The 21,095-nt window shown below is 40.0% G+C and overlaps 1 protein-coding gene across 1 annotated transcript; it reads left to right on the top strand.

Annotated features, from left to right (window-relative positions):
* Positions 1-3,458: 3,458 nt before the first annotated feature.
* On the top strand, positions 3,459-11,202 carry LOC310636823 (kelch-like protein 6; the record flags this gene model as incomplete). Its single annotated transcript, XM_083356932.1, has 4 exons — positions 3,459-4,224; positions 4,829-4,907; positions 7,359-7,586; positions 9,762-11,202. The coding sequence occupies exons 1-4, from the start codon at positions 4,140-4,142 to the stop codon at positions 11,200-11,202; spliced, it is 1,833 nt and encodes a 610-aa protein (XP_083213058.1). The 5' UTR covers positions 3,459-4,139.
* Between the last annotated feature and the right edge of the window lie 9,893 nt (positions 11,203-21,095).

The following is a 21,095-nucleotide window of genomic DNA, read 5'->3' as shown; positions in this document are numbered from 1 at the left end:
GTGAAATGGAGATGAACCAGGGTTACTGCACAAAGTTCAAGATCTACATATGTTTATAGATGAGTTCCACTGCAAATGCCAAAGAGATGCATTAAGTTTTCTATAATCATTTTAAATGCTTAATAGTTCATAACTTAGAGAGGATATGATTGGGAAGATCACATTTTGCTCTGGCAAGCAAATTAAAGTTAAAGTGTCATGGATTATTTACACAAAGATAAATCTCTCTGTTAGACAGACTAGATGCTAAGTCTATTACTTCAGCAACTGCTCAAGCCCAAGTTTTGGAAAAGGGTTCCTTGGAGTCAGTAAATAGAAAGAATTGCTCTCTGTACAAGGGAAGGCGGATTCTTATATCAAGCTGCCAAATCAGAAAGTTTCTTCTTGTCTACAAGAGAGTGTTTCATTCCCACATTCCACAGCTTCTTCGGTGGTTTATGTCTCTTAATTACAAAAGCTGGAAGCCAGGGATGTTCTTTTTTATAAGATGATGATGATGATGATGATGATGATGATGATGATGATGATGATGAAATGCATATTCTTACCCAGGAATTTCAAAGCTGTGAAATGTACTGGCATTTTTCCTGCATTTTGGCAAAGTATCAACAGATGGTGTGTTATGCCATAGCCCCGCTTGCAATATATATTGTTAGGAAAGAAGCTTTGGTAGAAGGTTAAAAAAAAAGGATAAAGGTAATGTCTCCTTCTAGTCCAACCTAACTCCTGATGGCTTCACAAACAGATCTATACAGTTTTCTTGACAGCATTATGGAACTGGGCTGCTGCTGTCTTTCTAGGATGGTTTTTAATTTCCTAGTTTAGTTTGTGGCCTCAGGATTCCCTTAGGAGGGTCCACCTTGTTTTCGTTTCCAAGCTCAGAAAAGGTTAACTAGTTCATGTAGAAGTGTGCATGTGTCCCTGTGTGCTGAACAACAACAAAGATAGATTGATGGATGGAAGGCTAGAGAGATTGAATTTCTTCACCTTTCTCTAGTTCTGATTAAGCTCTTGGCCCCTAAATGATTTGATAAAGAAAAGGAAGACAAATTCGTGCTGTAAGAATCCGAGACAAAGAATGCCCCCCCCACCCCTCCACAATACAGTATGCCATTGTTTCTGAAAATATGTTACATTGGAATGCAGCTTATCTGGTCTGGCACTGAACACTGAGAACACACTGTTGTGATGTTACAGATCACTTCCAGGCTTTATTTAGAAATGATTGGGTTTGTTCCATATACAAGAAGATAATTGTATGAAAATAGGTGCAGATTAAAATCAAAGCAAAATGAGTCTCAGTGAACAATACCGTATAAGCTCATTAAAAGTATTACCTAAAGCATTTTGAGTAATTAAAACATTTTTTTTTCATCACTGAGAAGATCATCCTGAGACAATTCACATTTTTATGCAAGGTCAGTAGGTTGCGCCATTTATTAATCTGCATTTTACAGGCAGACCTGGTCCAGCTGGACATACTTTGACATCGGCAGAATTGCCTCAGTTCATGAATTCTGTTGCTGGAAAACCCACTTTGGACAGACACATCAAATACGGACAATTTTGAACTAAATATTTGCAGTTGAGGAAGAAGAAATAGTCACAACCATAAAAGCACAGTTCCCATAACTTATCAAATTGCATCCATTGATGCATGATTACATATATTTGTCACCTGAATATTTATTTATTTGTTTAATCAATTTGTAAAGCTGCTCAGCAGATTCTGGATGGCAAATAATATGAAGAATAAATAAATAATATTAGAAATTTAGAAGGAAACTTAGGGAGTACTAACAGCCCTTATGATATATCAAGAGAACTATTTTATCCAGTGAAAAAGGAGAAATGGGAAATTTGTATAAAGAATAGTCCCACTTCCTATTAAACAGGGACCTGAAAAACAGTTATAAATATTTTAAAAATTAATGATGATGACTGATCTTGCCATTTAATAGGATGATGGGGGGCATATAAAGGCAAGCAATGAGATCTGAAAGAGGCATCAAGAAAGATGTGGATCCTAGTATATACAGTATATATATATATATATATGGAAGAAGGTCCTCATGTGGACTTTACTTCAAGCAGTAAATTATCTTGGGCTATTATGGAAGATTTGATTCAGGAAGGTATAAGACATTATTCAGGAATAAAGAATAAAGAAAAATGGCTATGTGAGTATCAGTAGCCCATAGATCAGGGGTGTCAAACTTGCAATGTCACATGACGTGTCGCGACGTATCACAACTTTTTTTCCATTGCCGGCAATCGGGTGGTGCGGTTTCATCATGACGCATCCGGCCCGTGGGCTGGCAGTTTGACACCCCTGTTATAGATGAGGAGTAATGAAGCATCCCATTCTATGTACAGTAAGAATGTAGACTTATTCCCAGCATCACAGAATGGTTCTCTTTATTCACTGCAGCTTTACTAGGCTGTAATACTACTAGTAGGGTTGGTAGTTAATCTGCATTGTCTTTTGACTTTCAGAAGACTGTAAACATGTTATCTAAATTTAGAAACATACTTGTAGCCCACCTTCCTTATAAAAACTGTCTTTTCTTTTGTCTCATAGTCTATATAGCATCTCTTTGTTGATGCTTGGCAATTTAACCAGGAGACCCCCGATAATAATGTGGAGGCAGACTAATTGATCATGGAAGAAGAATACTATCTTATTCTTCAACTCTTCTGTTATGTAAAATATAGGACATCTCTTTTCCTAGTGTAAGCATGGAGTACCTGAGTTTTAAAAATGAGATCTTCATTTATAAATGTAAACTTTCCCAAATGTTCTGTGTTAGAAAGAAGACATGGTTTTGAACCTATCCTTGATGCTCAAGTCTGAATTAATGGTGTATAAAATATGCCTTATTAGTCCCACCTCCACTATGCAAATTAGAAATGGCATTAACAGCTCATTGGCTGCTGCTTGTTATTTCAAGATACACTATCATAATGGGGGCTAGAGTCTTCGGGAACAACACTTGTAATCTGCATTTCTGACTTCTGCATTAATACCCATGTATTTTGACTTCATCAATAAGCAGCAACAGAAAATCAACACAACCAGTTTCTTATGGGAAATCAACATGGATGATAAGTTATATACCACTAGGCCTATTGTTCTCTTCTTTCCCTCCACTGCTGTTGGGGACTGCTTTTGCATTAAGATTTGTTCCAGGCCCTATAAAAATAACTCATATAGTTATCAAAGAATAGCCCCCCCCAAATCAGTTTTTGTACAGTATTTTGATACCTATTCCTGGTAGATATATGGGAACATCAGATGGAAATAAAAGCCATGGGCAGAGACTGGGTTTGTGAATGTTTCTTTGTTCCAAGTTAATCATTCAAAGAATATAAAAACCTGAAGTTTGGCTACGGTAGTTGTTTATCTATCTATTCAGAGTTGTAATTGCTTCCCACTTACCTACTCACTCACTGCAATCAGAAGCAAAATGATCAGCTGCTGCCTAGTCCCTTAACACTGGAGAGGTCAGGGACAAAATCCAGAACTTTCTGCATGTGAAGTTTGAGCTCTGAGCTACGCTTTCTCTACAACTTTAACCTACTTTAACAACTTTAACCTTTAGGCTACTGCTAAGCTTGTAAGCCGCCCTGAGTCTTCGGAGAAGGGCAGGATATAAATGGAATTAAATAAAAAATAAAAATAAAAACCTAAAAGGCCATATACATTGACAGTTCAAGAATTAACAACAAAAAAGGCAGGTGGTTGAGTCATCAGTGAATGCAAAGGACATTATTCCAAGGTGCCTGGGAGAAGAAGAAACAATAAGATGATCAATGATGCTCTGAAGAAGAAGAAAAATTAGGTATGGATTACAATTTGTAATGTGCTTCAGAATTTCAAGATGAGACCTGGACTGAAAAAACCCTCTAGGTTTCCAATTTATTATATAACAATGGGTCTCAGGAGGACAGCAGAGTATCTGTGATATATTTGGCTTGATGCTGCTGGGTCCTGGAGCTCTGTATTCTAACTCACATGAGGCTGCTATTAACATCTTATTGCCAATTATAGGATGGTGTCTTCTCCCCTAGAAATGACTGGTTGATGAATCTTAGAGAAAAATCCTTTTTAAAGAGATTCTTGTACCTGTAGGTGGATTATGGATACCAAAAAAGACTTCAACAATAGTGAAGAGATTGATATAAGTGTGAAGCCTACTACTTTGGGATATTATGTAACTCAAGGTAAGTTTATCACAGATTATAAAAATGAGTTGTCTATATTAACTGCTATATTTTCTCCAGCAGGAAACCAAAGCCTTTTTTCTCCCCTAGAGATAATTTCTGCTTTCACTCAGAAGCCACACTTTTGCCTCAGTCTCACTTTTTTTTTACTATCTGACACTTTTGGGATTTGTAAGCCAATTAATGTGGAGGAACCAAGGTGGGAAATGTTGTCTCATATGGATATAAAATATTTTCTGATTTACACTAAGGCAATTTGAAGTAGTTTAGGTGTAGTACTCTATATTCAAGTATGGTGTCTGAATTTCTTTTCTTTCTTTGATGGATTACCTCAGTTTGACATTTTTATGCTGATTTTATTTTTGTGGCTTTTATTTTAGCAAAATGAAAGCTGGAACAATAAATAGAACCAAGAAATTAAAGCAGAAGACATCCTATACCACAAACTAGTTCTGATATACTACTGAAATAAAAACAGTACTGGAACAAAAGATCCAGCACATCTCTTGGTGTTCTTACTTGACCAGTGGGCATGTCCATCTTCTTTATTGTTTCTAGACAGGACCTAACATTCCAACTTGGTTTTGTTTCCCCATCCTGACAGGCTTGATGCAGCTCTGTAAGACCCAACAGCTTTGTGATGCCATCCTGGTAGCTGAAGGCAAGCATTTCCCATGTCACAGGTGTGTTTTCTGGATTTAGAGATCTCATAGTTTTTAAATATTGTCCTGAAAAGCCAAGTCATGTTACATGTAATCTGCAACCAGGTGCTTTATCCAGGATTGTAAAATAGATAAACTAGGGCAGAGAATATATTAACAGCAAGATGTTGCAGTTCTAGGGTGAAGCTGCAGAATCTATGATACTCTTTGTCACAATGGATCTCACCATATAATATCCCTCATAAGCCACTCAAAGCCATTCAAATACTTCTATGCAGCTCGTGTTCCTGTCAAAGCTTGAGTTATTTATTTTTGTCTAACAAACTTTTCTGTAAAATTAGCATAGCATAAATCCCACTCCTCCTCCTAATAGTTGAGATTTATGTAAATGAAATATAATTAAAGTTAATAAAATTATGCCTGGTGTGAAGAAACTGGATAGAGATACCCCCCTCGTCTTCATAGTGTGAGAGTACAGGGTCATCCAATAAAAGTGATTGGCAGAAGATTCAAAGAAAACAAAGTCCTCCTTTCTATATTGCATAATTAATGTACAGTTTTCATTACCACTCATTATGTTAGAGAGCTTTAAAGGAGGATTAGATATTTTCAGGGAAGATCAAGCAATCAATATATAAACAGTTAACAGAAAAACAGAATCTCTGTATTCAGGGGTACTAGATACCAGCTTCTAGAGGAAAGCTTCTCGTTTTCATTCCCTCATGGTGGACTTTGACCACATTGACTGGCCATTATGGAGAAGACAGTGTTGAACAAGATGGCTTGATTAGTTTGGAACAGCATTGTCCTTCTAGTTGTTCATATGAGTGTATGTTTGTGTTTGAATTTATCAGCCACTCAACCCCAAAGGACTATTTCAATATTTAGAAATATTGATATTAATACTGATGTTAAATTGTTTGTATTTATCATTCTTATCATCTTGTAAAATATGGAGCCCTTTAACAGTCATGGAACATATAATCAACCTTCCCGAACTTCCTAGTTTCCAAATCAGCAACACAATACTTCCCATTTTATCCCAAACCAGCAAGGCCAATATCTCTATTGATGCAGGATAATAAAAGTTATAACACATTATTAAAGTTCTCGATTTGGCAAACTTGATCTAAAGTCTTGTTCCTTCATACAGTATTCTCAGATTTGGAAAGATTAAAAAAAAACATGCCTACGCTGATGTTAGCTACCATTATGGAAGACAATCAATCATCCAAGGCTGGCTTTAGCATAGATTTAAGAACTCAGGTCTGCAGGTAAACTATAAGTCTTGATGGGTAGGTGGAGGAGAGGATGGGTGGAAGCCATCAGTGACAAGTTATCTATTCAAGCATATTAAACAGTCAAGTTTTCCACTTCTCAATACTTCAAAAGAAGTTTGAGACCAGCCCATTAACACCTGCACTTCTGCCAGTCATGAAATGTTGAGAAAAAGACTATCTCTGTGCAGGAATGGGGGAGAGGAAAAGAAGCTGGAAGGTGGTCTGAAGCAAGTCCCTATGTTCTACAGAACCTTTAAACATACCAGATTGGTTGCTATCTGAGCACACTTGGCTTCTGAGCATTGCTGGTATCATGATATAGGACAGGTCAGAGCTTCAAATTCTGAACCCAGGCAACTTTTATGTTCCAATTTTATGTTTGTCCTGTTTTTGTTTCATAATCATTTGTCTCCCCCCCCCCCCCCGTTGTTGTTTTTTTAAAAAAAGCCTCATGGAAACTTATTCAGTGACTGTTTTTCCTAATTACTGCCTGGTGGACAGTTTTTGGTAAGGAATTGCTTTTAGGTTCACTGCATTTTTGCACACTGATTTCACTAATATAAAACTTTTCTATTTGCATTATGTATTTATGCATTTTATCGCAGTTCTTTTTTGAAGAGTTGCATTACAATATTCAAATCATTAGAAATACCAACTGATAAAAATGTTGTGATTTGGACAAATTTGGGAAATGTGAATTAAATCTGCATGGACATGCAAACTCAGTAATATTTTCCTTATCCCTATGTAAAAGAATACTATACAGCAGACATGTCAAACACAAGGCCCGGGGCCCGGATCCGGCCCGTGAAGTGGTTTTATGTGGCCCGCAAAGCCATCCTGGAAACAGTGAGGGAACGGCCCCCACTGCCTTGGCCCTGGCCCAGAGACCCTTCTTCCACCAAAGACCCTCAGATCTGTCCCACTCCTGCCCAGTCCCCCATAGGCACCCTTGATGCGAACAATGTAGAGCTGGCCATGCTCACCCAGTAGGCCATACATACTTTAGCCACGCACACCCAGTAGGCCACGCCCACCCTGGCCATACCCACCCAGCCCCCTGAGGGCAACCGCAATGCTGATGCGGCCCTCAATGAAATTGAGTTTGACACCCCTGCTATACAGCCAAAAATGTGTATCTAATGTTTAATGCAAGGTGACATTCTTAGTATTTTGTTGCCTCTCTTTGTAGGGCATTGTTGGCTTCGTTCAGTCCGTACTTCCGTGCTATGTTCACCAGGCCTTTTAGAGAATGCTGGGAAAGGCAAGTTGTATTTGAAGACATGGCCTCATCCATCCTTCAGATAATCTTAGATTACCTCTACACAGGACGATTACTACTTACACCAGAGATTGCACAAGATCTTTTCACAGCAGCCAACAGGCTTGTCATCCTCCCACTGCAGGACATTATTGGCAGGTAATTTAGTCTAAACAGAATAATGTTGTGGAGCTGAAATTGGGGCTGTCTGGGAAGGTGGATGAATCTTTAAGAGCGAACCATCCTTCATCCTATAAGATAAATAATATTTTTATAGAACACAATTTATTTCATATTTAGTTGAGACATTTGAGCAAATAATGTGCGATGGAATATTCAGCATGACTGAATGGGTAACAATGTCTGACAAAGTAGCTATATTTATTTTGCTCGCATATATAAAGGGAGAGTTTGGAATTTCATTCTTACTTTTAGTACTGCATCCAGTGGAGGGATTCAGCCAGTTTGCACCAGTTCAGCAGAACTGGTAGCTAATTTTTTGTTGCCCAGGCATAGAATGGACTTCTGGAAGTGGCATTCACACAGAGAACCGGTTGTTCACATATTTGAATCCCATCACTGACTGAATCTTAGTCCTTCCTATATGCCCAAAGAGTTTATGATCTTTTCATTTATGGTTAAGACAATGCTTGTTTGTGATATATTAGCAAAATGAATGAAAAATGTCCTAATCTATATAGGGCTATGTAATTTGTTACTAGGGACGAGGTGGCTCAGTGGGTTAGGACGCTGAGCTTGTCGATCAGAAGGTCGGCAGTTTGGCGGGTTGAATCCTGAGTGCCGGGTAACAGAGCGAGCACCTGTTACTCATCCCAGCTTCTGCCAACCTAGCAGTTCGAAAGCACGTAAAAATGCAAGAAGAAAAATAGGGACCCCTATGGTGGGAAGGTAACAGTGTTCTGTGCGCCTTTGGCATCTAGTCATGCCGGCCACATGACCACAGAGACGTCCTCGGACAAGCGCTGCTCTTTGGCTTTGAAACGGAGATGAGCACTGGCCCCTAGAGTTGGAAACAACTAGCACACGTGCAGGGGAACCTTTACCTAATTTGTTACTATGGGCTTTGCAGGAAATATCACAAGTGCTACTACATTATCAATTAAAGTGACATTTATGTAAATACAGTCATTGAAAATTCCAGCAATCTCATAGAAGGTTATTACAGCTGATTGTCTAATAGAAATAGAATGCTTCTGTAATTGAAATCAGGAAAAATAGAAGATGGATCCTTAGCTAGTTTTGCTGCCATCTCTATTTCTGCCTCAAAAATATGCTGCCTAAAATGAGCAGTATTCATTCTGTGTTCCTCATCTTGCAGTTGCTATTGTATATTTCATTTCCCCCATTATTTTGGAATTTTTTTCTTTATCCACATATATTAAGAGTGTCTGTGCTATCCGGTAAAAAAAATCAAGATGACCAACATGATGGAGTGAGTGATGCTCTGGCCATCATCTTGCTTTTTTGACCGTACCTTGCAGACATCCCTGATATACATGGTTAAAAATCTCCATTTTATTCCACTCACCCCAGTCTCCTGCCTTACCTTTGCTAAGGCTTATTTTGGCTCAGGTCCTGCATTTTGCCTTACCAAGTGCTGACCTGCTACAGAGCAGCCCTCTTTCTCTGTTGTCCCCAAGCATTCCTTCCTTTTACTCCATCTCCAAGGAGACTCAATTCCTAACCCCCACTTGTTCACCGAGTTTTCTGTGAGTTAAAGTGTGCTCTCAATTAATGGATTCTCTCTCCAATGAGTAATCATTCATGCTTGATGTTAAATATTTTAATCTTTTATTGACTCTGATTTAGATTTATGTTGTAGAACACTCTGAGATTAGGGTACTCAGCAACGTATGAATGTGTCAATAAATACAAATCAAAAGCAATGTCATGAGGGGCTCGTACTTAACTTTATATGTAAGAGAGACTGGTGGAAGGCATAAATTATTTTGCCGACCACTTCTTTGTGAACATTTTGTCTTTTTATAATTGCTACAGAAAAGATAACATTGTGCCCTTTGTCAAATGTGCCTCAGTAGTTATAATTGATCTTTAGTGAAGGGGAAAATTGGCCCATGTCTGCGGGCAAGGTAGATAAGCCATTCCACTAATGAATTATGCTCCTTCCTTCCTTCCTTCCTTCCTTCCTTCCTTCCTTCCTTCCTTCCTTCCTTCCTTCCTTCCTTCCTTCCTTCCTCCCTCCCTCCCTCCCTCCCTCCCTCCCTCCTTCTTTCTTTTCTTTTCTTTTCTTTTCTTTTCTTTTCTTTTTTTCTTTCTTTTCTCTTCTTCCCTTTCATGTTTTGCACTCACTAGGTTCCTAGCTGACAGCATTTCTATGGACAGTTGCCTAGAGATTTATTCTCTGGCCTATGCTCATAATCACCATACTTTGCTCCGTGTAGCCTCACGCCACATCACCTTGAACTTTGAGCCTCTTTCTGAACATGAGTCCTTTCTGGGCTTAGATCTCAGTACAGTAATCAGCATTGTCTCATCAGACCAACTTCTTGTGTCTTCTGAGCTAGCAGTCTACCAGGCTGTGCAGAACTGGGTCAGGTCTCAACCGGCTGAGCACTTCTCACTCATCAAGAAGCTGATGCAACAAGTTCGACTTCCACTTTTAACTTCTGAGGAGATCACAAGAGTCCAGAAGGATATTATTGCAAAATATGGGCATGCCCATTTACAATGGGAGCAACTGGATGGCGTAGGAAGGTTGCTGAAGAGTGGAGGTCTCAGACATGGCATGTATGATGACTGGATTGTGAGTTTGGGTCTCTTTGTAAGCAACATGCAAGGAGGAGTAGTGGAACGTTTGAAAACTCATTTCCTGGGGTTCAATCTACAGACAGAAAGTTGGGAGGAGATACCACCCTTGATGTATCTGGATTCCTCTGGCTTCTTGTCTGTAGGGCACAAGCTTTATGTATCTGGAGGACAAAGGCTTAATGGTTCTGTCTTATGCAACCTGCATGAGTTTGATGCTCTTACTGGGAGATGGATGCAGCTACCTTCCATGTCTGTACCTCGACGAGAACATGGCTTTCTAGCATGCAAACAGAAACTATATGCTTTGGGAGGCCGGAGTGGCCGAAGTGTGCTTGATTCTGCAGAAAGCTTTGACTTAGAAAAGAAGATCTGGTCTCCCATTGCCAGTCTACCCTTTGCAGTGAGTCATTTTGCCTCTGCTTCACTAAACAAAAAGCTCTACTTAATTGGAGGGTTCTCTCATACAAGAGCAAATGGACTTGCCCACCGGGGCATCCTGATTTACAATACAAGCTTAAATGTGTGGAACCAGATGCCATTAGCTTTTCAGTGTTACAAATCTACTGCAGTGGCAATGGACAATGGCATCTTTGTCATTGGCGGACTTGTTGAAGAGAGCAGTCGACGTGAAACTCCTGGCACTGTAATCAGAGCTCTGATTTCTGGCACCCATAAATGTTTTTTCCTGAGCAAGGATGGCACAGTGAGCCAAGATGTGGCCATCCCAGACCTTCCTATATTGGTCTTGCCACCTTGTGCTGTGCAGTGGCGGAGAAGAATCCATGTACTGGTAGGCAATACAATTTACCAGTGGAAACCTGGAGAGCCACACTGGACAAGGAGTCGGAAAACTGCTCCCAATACAAGGGTGACGTTTCTGACTGTGGTTAATGGAGTGACTCTGAAGGTGCCAAAGAAGACTCTGCAACCCCTTTTACGGGAAGCCTCAGCAGCTCTGACAGCCCTTTGGGTGGCTGACAACTAGGAGCCTTTTGGGCACTTTCAAAATCTTGAGCCATTTTTTCAGTATCTTAGAGTCATCTTCTGCCCTGAATGGAGAAGTCCACCATATCAAGCTGCTAGCCTTGATATTACAAGGGCAGATTTCTTTAGAAGTAGGATTCAGTTACACTGAAGCACTTGAGAAGGGGCTCTCTGGCCCAGAGGAGTGGACTGCTGCTGAATAAACTCCATTCCTACCTTCAATTCACTTTACTTATATAGTTGCTCTGAGTGCAATATGGTACAAGGGAAAGATTAGATGTTTATTACTGACAGCGTACTTCTCTTGGGAAAAACAAGAGGGTTTTCTCTCTCTGACATCCTGTATTTATTTCAGAATTTAAAGCCAGAGTCTACTCTGGCCTCTGTGTATTCAAAAGAAGAATGGAGGTAATTTGTGTAACACAATGTTTTTTGCAAGGTCCTGTTTGTAATACAGGAAAAGTGATAACTGTCTCTTAATAGAGAGTTGAAATCTATGGCTTCTGAACCATTTACCTCTTTCTGAAAAATAAAACAGTGTGTGTTGGTGGTAAGACATCTGTGATAAAAGCCATATTTTCAAGTGATATGTTAAAACATCAGTTTAGAGTTAATGTACAGAAATGGGGTATAAGCCCGTTATTTTTCAGGAAAATATCTTCCTAGGAAAATTAATGAAGAAATCAGCTTTGTTTATTTTCCCACACTGTGATAATCTATATCAGATTACTAGTCCTTATAGTTAAGGTTGCATGTCTAAAAGCAAAGGCTTTTCTCTCACTGTTTTCCATCTTGTTTCTGTACTAGTGGTTTTGCTAGATTACTAACTATAATATCTGTGCCTTGTCCTACCATAACCATTTTTTCCTCCAAGTGCGTCCAATTCTTGGGGACTATCTGGACAAGTCCCTGGAGTTTTCTTGGCAAGAAATGATTTGCCATTGCCTTCTTCCAAGGGGTGAGAGGAAATGATTAGGCCAAGGTCACCCAGTACTAAGGCGGGACTAGAACTCAGTCTCCTGGTAGTATCTAACCTAATGCCTTAGCCCCATGGTGGCGAACCTATGGCCTTCAGTTGGGTTTTATAACCTCTTTTTGCTTTAGGCCTCCACCACCATGTGCAAAAAAAAAGGTTCAATCAATCAATTTCAACTTCTCGTGGGAAAAAAAAATCTCGCAAAGTTGGAATGGATTGTTTGAACTTTTTAGTCCCACCCAGTCTGCCGTTACCACCGCAGCCATAGCCACCCAATGGGCCACCCCCCCCCCCAATGGGCCATGCCCACCCGGCACCCGACGACACGTAAGTGGGTTTTGGGTTGCCATTTGAGAACTCAGTCTCTAAAAGGTTTGCCATCACTGCCTTAGCCACTATACCAAACTGGCTCTCACTACAACTATCACTACTACCACACCCACACTTAAAAAGCTTGGTCTTAGATAGTATTCAGACTGACCTCTCTGTAGTATCTACTTCTTTCATAAAATGACGTGGGGTATGGCTAATTTCCAGAAGACAGAAATATAAATATGAAACAATTTCAATAGGTTACAGAGTTAGGGTAAAGTAACAGACAAAAATCATTATGCACTTGTGGACTAGGAGTCAAATCCATATCCATAGATCAGGAATATGTTGGCAATAATAGTTATAAAAAAGATCTTGGATCTTAGTTACAAACTGAATCTGGCTCAGGAATTCTGGGAGTTGAAGTCCATGAGTCATAAAAGAGCCCAGGTTGCCTATCCCCGCTCTAGTCTAATCCCCTGCTCATGCAGGAAATCCTATAGCATTTCGGACAAATTGATTGTCCAATCTCTTCTTAAAAACCTCGAATGTTGAAGAACCCACAACTTCTGGAGGGAAGTCATTCCACTGATTAATTGTTCTAACTTTAGGAAATTCCTCCTTAGCTTTAGTTTAAGGTTCTCTCCTTGATTAGACTAGAAACTAAGTCCTGCTAAAATATATGGAAGAAATGGGAAGGTTCCTTAACCTTGAATACAGAAGACTCAGGTCACCTCCAGATGGTAACATTAAATAGATACTGTATTTACCAGTTCTTGGTCTGGCATAATAGTAAGCTAGCATATATTTTCCCATTACCTTTGCTCATCTCTATTCTGTAACAGTATACATAAGCTGGAAGTGGTGCTATCATTACTAATGTGTGAAAAAGAAAAGTAAGGAATAGGTGAATTATCTTAGTTTCATTCCCCTTTGACTCTGACAGCAAGAAAATGTGGGGTGATGCTTAGAATAGTGGATTTAGCTACTTGTCAAGTTGTCCTACGAATAGGTCTCAGGCAGAGGTGAAGAAATGCATTCAGTGATCCTGTTTGGCACAATCCTTCCTCCACACCCGAGACTCTCAGACTATTTCTTAACATAGGACTACCCTCATCTGAAGGAGTGTTATGCCTCGACCCAGATATAGCCTGGTTGACTAGTCCAAGCACAGAGGAAGTAGATGGGCTAAAGTGGAGAGTAATGAAACTGAGTAAGTTCTCCTCTTAGCTATGTCTATATGGAAATGGTACTGCTGGCAAGGAGTGACCAAGGAACCCAGTTTTGACCCTGCAGCCAACAGTATCTGGAAGTAGATAGTAGAAAGACACAGGGAGCACCCAGTTGTGGTTACCTGTGCATAATAACAATAATCGTCACCATGGTACCTTCTGCTGTAAAAGTCAGAGTGAGTACACAAAATGATGCCAATCTAAGTAATTAAAAACAATAAAAGTAGTTGTGTGTGTCTCTCTCTCTCTCTGTGTGTGTATCAAAATCATGTAGCTGCCCATCTTGCCAGAGTATGTCAAGTCTTTACGCATTTGAAACCCCTGGCTGGAAGGAGCAACAGAAAATCAGCAATGTATCGAAGGGTGACACAATTGGCAACACAGAACTGGGAAAACCAGCTCTCTTTTCTTGATTTATCTAAAATCGTTCAGCAAGGCCTAGCACCGGACATCTTAGAAAAGCTGAGGGGTTCTTTGCAAAGGATGCTAAACTCATGTTTATTAAGAATTTGCGTAAGACCTGACAAGCCATTTGAGAAGCACCAATCAGGCATTACACATGCAGATGCCTTTGTGGAAAGTAGATATCTGGCCTCTCCTGCAAGCAACGAAACATGGCCTTAAAGGGCTGCATCCAGTGGCGCACTCGTACCAGCTTGCAAGAACCGATTGTTAAAGTTTCTGGGATTTTTCAAGCCATATGTTTAGTATGCCAATCAGATGACCAATGGCTAGCAGCATGACGTTGTGGCTAATGGAGCTAGCAGAGCTGGTTCTTAAACATTTACCCTTTACCAGCACACCACTGGTTGTGTCCACCAACTAAAGAGGAGATACATACTTGCAGCATAGCCTAAAGAAGGCAGCAGGAGCTAGGCAGATCCCCACTTTCAAAGAGATCATCAGTCACATTGTCCTCAAAGTAGGCCAGTCTAGAGCATATCAAAAAGCAGTCTAGGCCAGCCAAGGATGACTGTCTCAGTCTCAGTCTCAGCTATGGACTGAGAAGAGACATAGGCAGTATAAGGAGAACGTGGCAGTAGACTCAATCACCAGGTATGCTTGTATTGTAGTTATGGGATAGTGAGGAAGAGCCCAGAGGGAGGATGCAGTAGCTCTCCTCAAATACCTAAAATGATATCAGACAGAGGAAGCCAAAGACCTCTACAACATCAACTGAAGGAAGGAAGATTCAGCTGAATGTTAAAATAATCTTTCAAGAAATAAGAGAAGCTTGACAGTGGTATCAAATGGTTGAGCTTCCTTTCTAACTGAGACTGGATGGGCTGAATCTGGATTCTTACCTGTAGCAAGATGTTGTATTCTATGGCACAAAGGCCAGTTCTGTGATACCAGCTGGAGATGCAATTGTATCAACAGTTAAAAATAATTGTATTTTCCGAGGCCCCTGTTGGACATATTCTTGTAGTTTTCATGGCAACATTATGACAGACGTTTGACACTGCCTTCTTAGTATACTTAGGATGCTGTTTCAATTTCTCAGCCGTGCCTACTTGCCCAGCTATGTCCTGTTGATTTCCCATCCAAATACTAATCAAGTCTGACCCTGATTCACTTTTCAATATTAGCCAAAGTTAGCTAGAAGTTAATAGTTGAGTCTTTAATACCCACATGGTTTAGTCACTGGAGTGGAGAGAAGCATTCTCTATGCACAGAAAAAAAGGCAAGCTGTTCTTTATTTTTGACAGACCCTCAAACCAAGAAAGACACATAGAGTTACTTCTAAGCAGCCTCCTTTATTGTTCCTCACCAACAGGCAGAATCTTTGCCAAATTAAAGCAACTACTTCCGTCATATCCTGAGAATTGCTAGGGAGGAGCAATTCACTCTCTTTCTTCCAACCAGACTAACTAAAGTTCTTTTTCTCTTGGTCGTCTGGAATGCAGCCTCCCTCCCTTCTGGGAATCCAGATTACATTCCACCACAAATTTTGCTAGTAGGTTTTGCAAGCTGCAGGTAGTTCTCAATTTATGACTGGTCATTTAACGACTTGGAGTTATGCTGTAAAGCACTTCTAGACATTGTAAAGTGTCACACCTCCCCTCCAATCATATGACTGCATTTCCAGTCTTTGGCAAATGGCTTACATTTACAATTGGTTGCAGCATCCCACAGTCACGTGACTGCAATTTGCACTGTTTTTGTCAGATGGTAGCAGTTTTTGCTGTTTTTTTTAGCAAAAACACAGATTCAGACTTATGACTGTGTGATACACTTAACAACCACATGGTTTGGACTTGCGACTTTGTGATTCAATTAATGATCCCCATAAACATTGTCGTAAAATTGTATGCAGTCACATGAGTGCCTCAAATTACAATCCATCATGAGATGCAAACAAAATTCCAGTCTCAATTGAGGTCGTAAGTTGAGGATTACCTGCACCTTTTCAAAGTACTTTTCAATATCTGCCGTTAGCATAGACAAATACAATTATTCTGCAAACTATCAGGCAACTTTCATTTGGATTAAATGAGCTGATGGCCCATTTGTTTCTCTGAATCATATCTAGGAGATAGTATATCCTTGGTATAAATTTAATACCTAAAGCAAACTCTGCTGTTCTCTGTCTGAGATCAATGATATTTCAGAGTCAAAAACTTTTTAAAATTGCATTGTGCTCCCTGGAGTTCTCACTTCTCATGATTCTTCTTCTTCCATCTCTCATTTTAGGCCACTGCCTGCTGTAGGGAGTTTGCCATTTTGTTTCTTTATCCATCATATGCACCTTCTCATTCCCAGTGAGACTGTGCTTCTCTCTCTCTCTCTCTCTCTCTCTCTCTCTCTCTCTCTCTCTCTCTCTCTCTCTCTCACACACACACACACACACACACAGAGAGAGAGAGAGAGAGAGAGAGAGAGAGAGAGAGAGAGAGAGAGAAGTCATAAGCATGCTCATTTTAAACTGGAACAAGCATTAATGGTGTGCTATAAATTATGCCCAGCAGAGCAGTCAGCCCCCACTGAGGAGTGACTGCAGGTAGGCCGGTGAAAGCTACAAATAGCTCTACCTGGTTTCTCTTTGATTCTAAGCTTGCCTATCTGCGTCATCTTTGATATTTTGTGCTGCTCTTACCAGCATCTCCACCAAAGCAAACAGCAGACAGCTACAATATAGTAATCCTTAACAATGCGCAGGGAAATATTGGCTTCCCACTAGAACCTCACTTGTTTGCTCCTGCATTCTGCATACAGGGTTCCCCAGGAGAATTACCATGAAGCATCTCCAAATGTTATATCTCACAGCTTTATGTAGCCACCTGCATAGCATAGTAATGGCCACCTGCTCACTCCCTCAGCTATAGGAAAGCACACCCACATCAAGCTGTTCAGCGGGAAGATTTATTCTTTACGGCAATAGAAAAAGGACAAAATAGAAATAGAGAAAACCTTCTACTTGGGTGAGAAAAATAAATCCACAAGAAGAGCCTTTTTTGAAAATTCCATGGTGTGCCTGATCATTCACCCTGAAAAAAAAAAGAAAAACATAAAATTGTGCCATGCTGTTTATCACAATGTAATACCAGAAGAAGAGCTAGTTTGTTATAATGGTTAAGGCAATAGGCTAGAAACTGGGGGAGTGGGAAGTCTAGACCTGCCTGAGGCATGAAGCCAGCTAGTGACCTTGGGCCAGTGACTCTTTCTGAACCCTAGGAAGCAGACAAAGGCAAACCGTTTCCAAACTTTTGCCATGAAACTACAGGAACTTGTCCAACCAGCTCCAGAAGTCAACACATATCTGAAGGCACGACCCCCCCCCCAAAAAAACAACCCCCAACCTCCACCCGGAAGAGAGATAATCAAGTATAAAACAATGTGCATAATCTGAACAGAGGCATAGGTTGTTTCCCAGCTGCAGAATTTGGGATGCCCAAGTCTACATTCAAAGTTTGGCCTAAATTGAATTCAGGTAGTCCTCATTTAGTGACGGCCTTGTTTAGCAACAATTCACAGTTATAATGGTGCTGAAAAAGTAACTATGCCACCAGTCCTCACATCTCTGACCTTTACAGGGCTGTAAAGGAAAGGAATGTTAAAGTCAGATCATAAGGAGAGTTGCAGTTTCATTTAGCAACCATTTTGCTTAACGATCAAGTCACTAAACAAGGACTATCTGGTCAATATCACCAGATAGAGGCTTGGAGCAGAAAAATAGGACCAGAATTCAGCAAACGGGCTCAAGAGAGCTGAGTCTGAACTAACTTTGAGTTGAATGTGTGGCTCTTGTCACTCAGTGGCTTGCAGAGCTGCAAGGGCTGAGGTTTATTTTTGCCTGTCTAGTGGTACTATATCTACTCCTCCTACCTCTCAGGCCGTTCACAGACGGTGTTGGCAGGGGGGCAGAGGTCAACCCCTAGGCCCCTTAGTTGTGGGGTGCCTCAGGGGTCGGTATTCTCGCCTCTCCTGTTCAACATCTATATGAAGCCGCTGGGAGAGATCATCCATGGCTTCGGGGTGAGGTATCATCAATATGCTGATGATACCCAGCTTTTCATCTCCACCCCGAACCAACCCAGTGATGCCCTCGATGTGATGTCCCGTTGCCTGGAAGCGGTACAGATTTGGATGGGAAAGAACAGGCTCCGTCTCAACCTGGCCAAGACTGAGTGGCTTTACGTACCAGCATCTCGTTTAGTCCAAGAGGTTCCATCTTTGGTTATAGGAGGAGAGATTTTACCTCCTGTTGATAGAGCACGCAATCTGGGCATCCTCCTGGATTCACGACTCAGTTTTGAAGATCATATTGGAGTCGTGGCTAGGGGGGCATTTGCCCAGATTCACCTGGTACGCCAGTTACACCCCTTCCTGGACCGAGATGCCCTACGCACAGTCACCCACACACTCATTACCTCCCGTATAGATTACTGCAATGCTTTCTACATGGGGCTGCCCTTAAAGACCACCCGGAGGCTTCAGCTGGTGCAGAATGCGGCTGCATGGGTAGTGGTGGGAGCACCCCGATACTCCCATATTACACCCCTCCTGTGTGAGCTGCATTGGTTACCGGTTGCCCTCCGGGTGAGATTTAAGGTGCTGGTACTTACCTTTAAAGCCCTACATGGCTTAGGACCAGGATACTTGCAGGATCATCTGCTGCCAGGAACGAATTCCCATCGCCCAGTACGCTCACACAGAGAAGGCCTCCTCAGGGTACCGTCGACTAAACAATGTCAGCTGGCAACCCCCAGGGGGAGGGCCTTCTCTGTGGGAGCGCCAGCCCTGTGGAACCAGCTCTCCCATGAGCTTCGGATGGCCCAAGATCTCCGGTCCTTTCGCTGCGGCCTCAAAACACTCCTTTTCCACCAGGCTGACCTGGACTGACAGGGATTTTAATTATGTTTTTAATTTCTAACTCTAACTTTTAATTTATTTTAATTTTAATTTATTGTACAGAGGCCTTTAATTTTAATTTTTATCATAACTTCTGTATTTATTATATGTTACTGTTGTTAGCCGCCCTGAGTCCTTCGGGAGATAGGGTGGCATATAAGTCCCAATAATAAATAAATAAATAAATAATAAATTTCCAAAACAGCTCTAAACAGAATATATACAAATATTGCAACAATTTGGGAGTTTTAGACACTGCCAATACTTCTGGACTATATTGTTATATCAAGCTCTGCTTTAATTTAATATTTTGCAATTTTAAATGTTCCAAACTCCCCTTGCAATAACTCAAATAATTTAAAAATCTCATTGGCAATATGCTGATCTGGAATACTAATAACTCTCTTTGCTGATGACTTCCAAAAATTTTCAAACTGTGATTGCCCCAGAGTGTAAGTTTGTCATGCAAATTGGTATTAAAATTATGTTTTCAGCTCAACATATTCCAAATTTGCTTTGGAGAGTTTAATTTTGGAAATACAATAGAGCTGTTGTTAAAAGTGGGACCAATTTTTGCCAGATCAGAGACAGGACATAATAACGATAATTCAGATAAAGAAAATCTAAGGGTTTGTCCTTCCCATTAAATATTTCTTACTATTAATTGACTTAAAATAACTTACAGGTATTACATGTTGATACTTTTAAATCTATCATCTCTCTCTCTCTCTCTACACACACACACACACACACACACACCTGTGTGTGTTTGTGTGTTTGTGTATGTGTATAGATAGATAGATGGATATAGATTATCTATCTATCTATCTATCTATCTATCTATCTATCTATCTATCTATCTATCTATCTATCTATCTATCTATCTATCTAATCACAATTTGGACACTGAAGTCATTCCCTTAAGAGCATTAGAGGGGTGTCAAAAGGCAGAAAGCCAGGTCAAGTGATAGTTTGTCTCAGATATTTATTCCTTTTCCTTTAACTAGAGGAATCTTTTCCTTAAAGAAAAGATACTAGTTTTTTGTTCATTTAGAAGAATTCTCAATTCATCCAATTCCATCATTTATTTTCTTACATCTATTTTGACCTAACCTGAAAGATCAGCCACTGTATTTAACAGAACCCATGGTATTTTTAATGTTTAGAATCACTCCTTTTCATACAAATGGAAGAAATAAATATCCAGAGATGAATTAACACAATCTACTTTCACTTCTTTCACTTAAAAAGCAGAACCAGACTTCATATCCATTACACTACACTGTACTGTGCTATGCTATCTTTGTTCTAATCAACCCAACCTGACAGCAACTGGTTTTGTGTAACATGTAAAATATAAATCAGGAAATCTCTCATTTGAATCTTATCTCCACTAGGAAATGTAATTTTTAGAATCACTTCTGAAGCCTTAGTCTTATTCTACCACCTAAAAAGCTTTGTTTAGCAATAATGAAAAGTAAGTCCTTCTCTGTCTCAACTTCCAGATTATGAAGCTCTTTCTCAAAAGAAATTTGATTCATAACTTTTAAGCAGATAGTAAATAAAAAAGGAATATCTGTGTTTTTAACAGTATTTTATTTTAATGTTAAAGTCTTTTATAATCTGCACCTTCTTTGATTTTTGAGATGTCATTCTGCTTTTTAAAAAAATGTATAAAGTCACTTAAGCAATGTTATTGCTTTGATTTAATTTAAGCTGGTTTGGAGGATTTACTAGGACCAAATGGTGGCCTAAAGAAGTGCTTTTTAATGAAAGAATAAATAAATAATGCACATGAAGCACTATGCATAGTTGAAATCACTACACAGACATATTACAAAACTGACAAATGATGAAAGATTCTGATCTTGCACCATTTTTAACATGGGCTAGTTCCAAACAAAATTCCTCTACTTTTTTTAAAAAAAAAGTTTCCAGAAGTAGATGAAATATATCACAAACGAGTAAACTGCTGTCACTGACTTTTCCTCTATATTCAGCAGGGACAAAGAAGGGAGAAAG

The sequence above is a fragment of the Vipera ursinii genome (genome assembly GCF_947247035.1).
Source record: "Vipera ursinii genome assembly, chromosome: 2".
NCBI classification, from domain to species: Eukaryota; Metazoa; Chordata; class Lepidosauria; order Squamata; family Viperidae; genus Vipera; species Vipera ursinii.
This window is presented reverse-complemented; position numbering and strand designations above follow the sequence as displayed.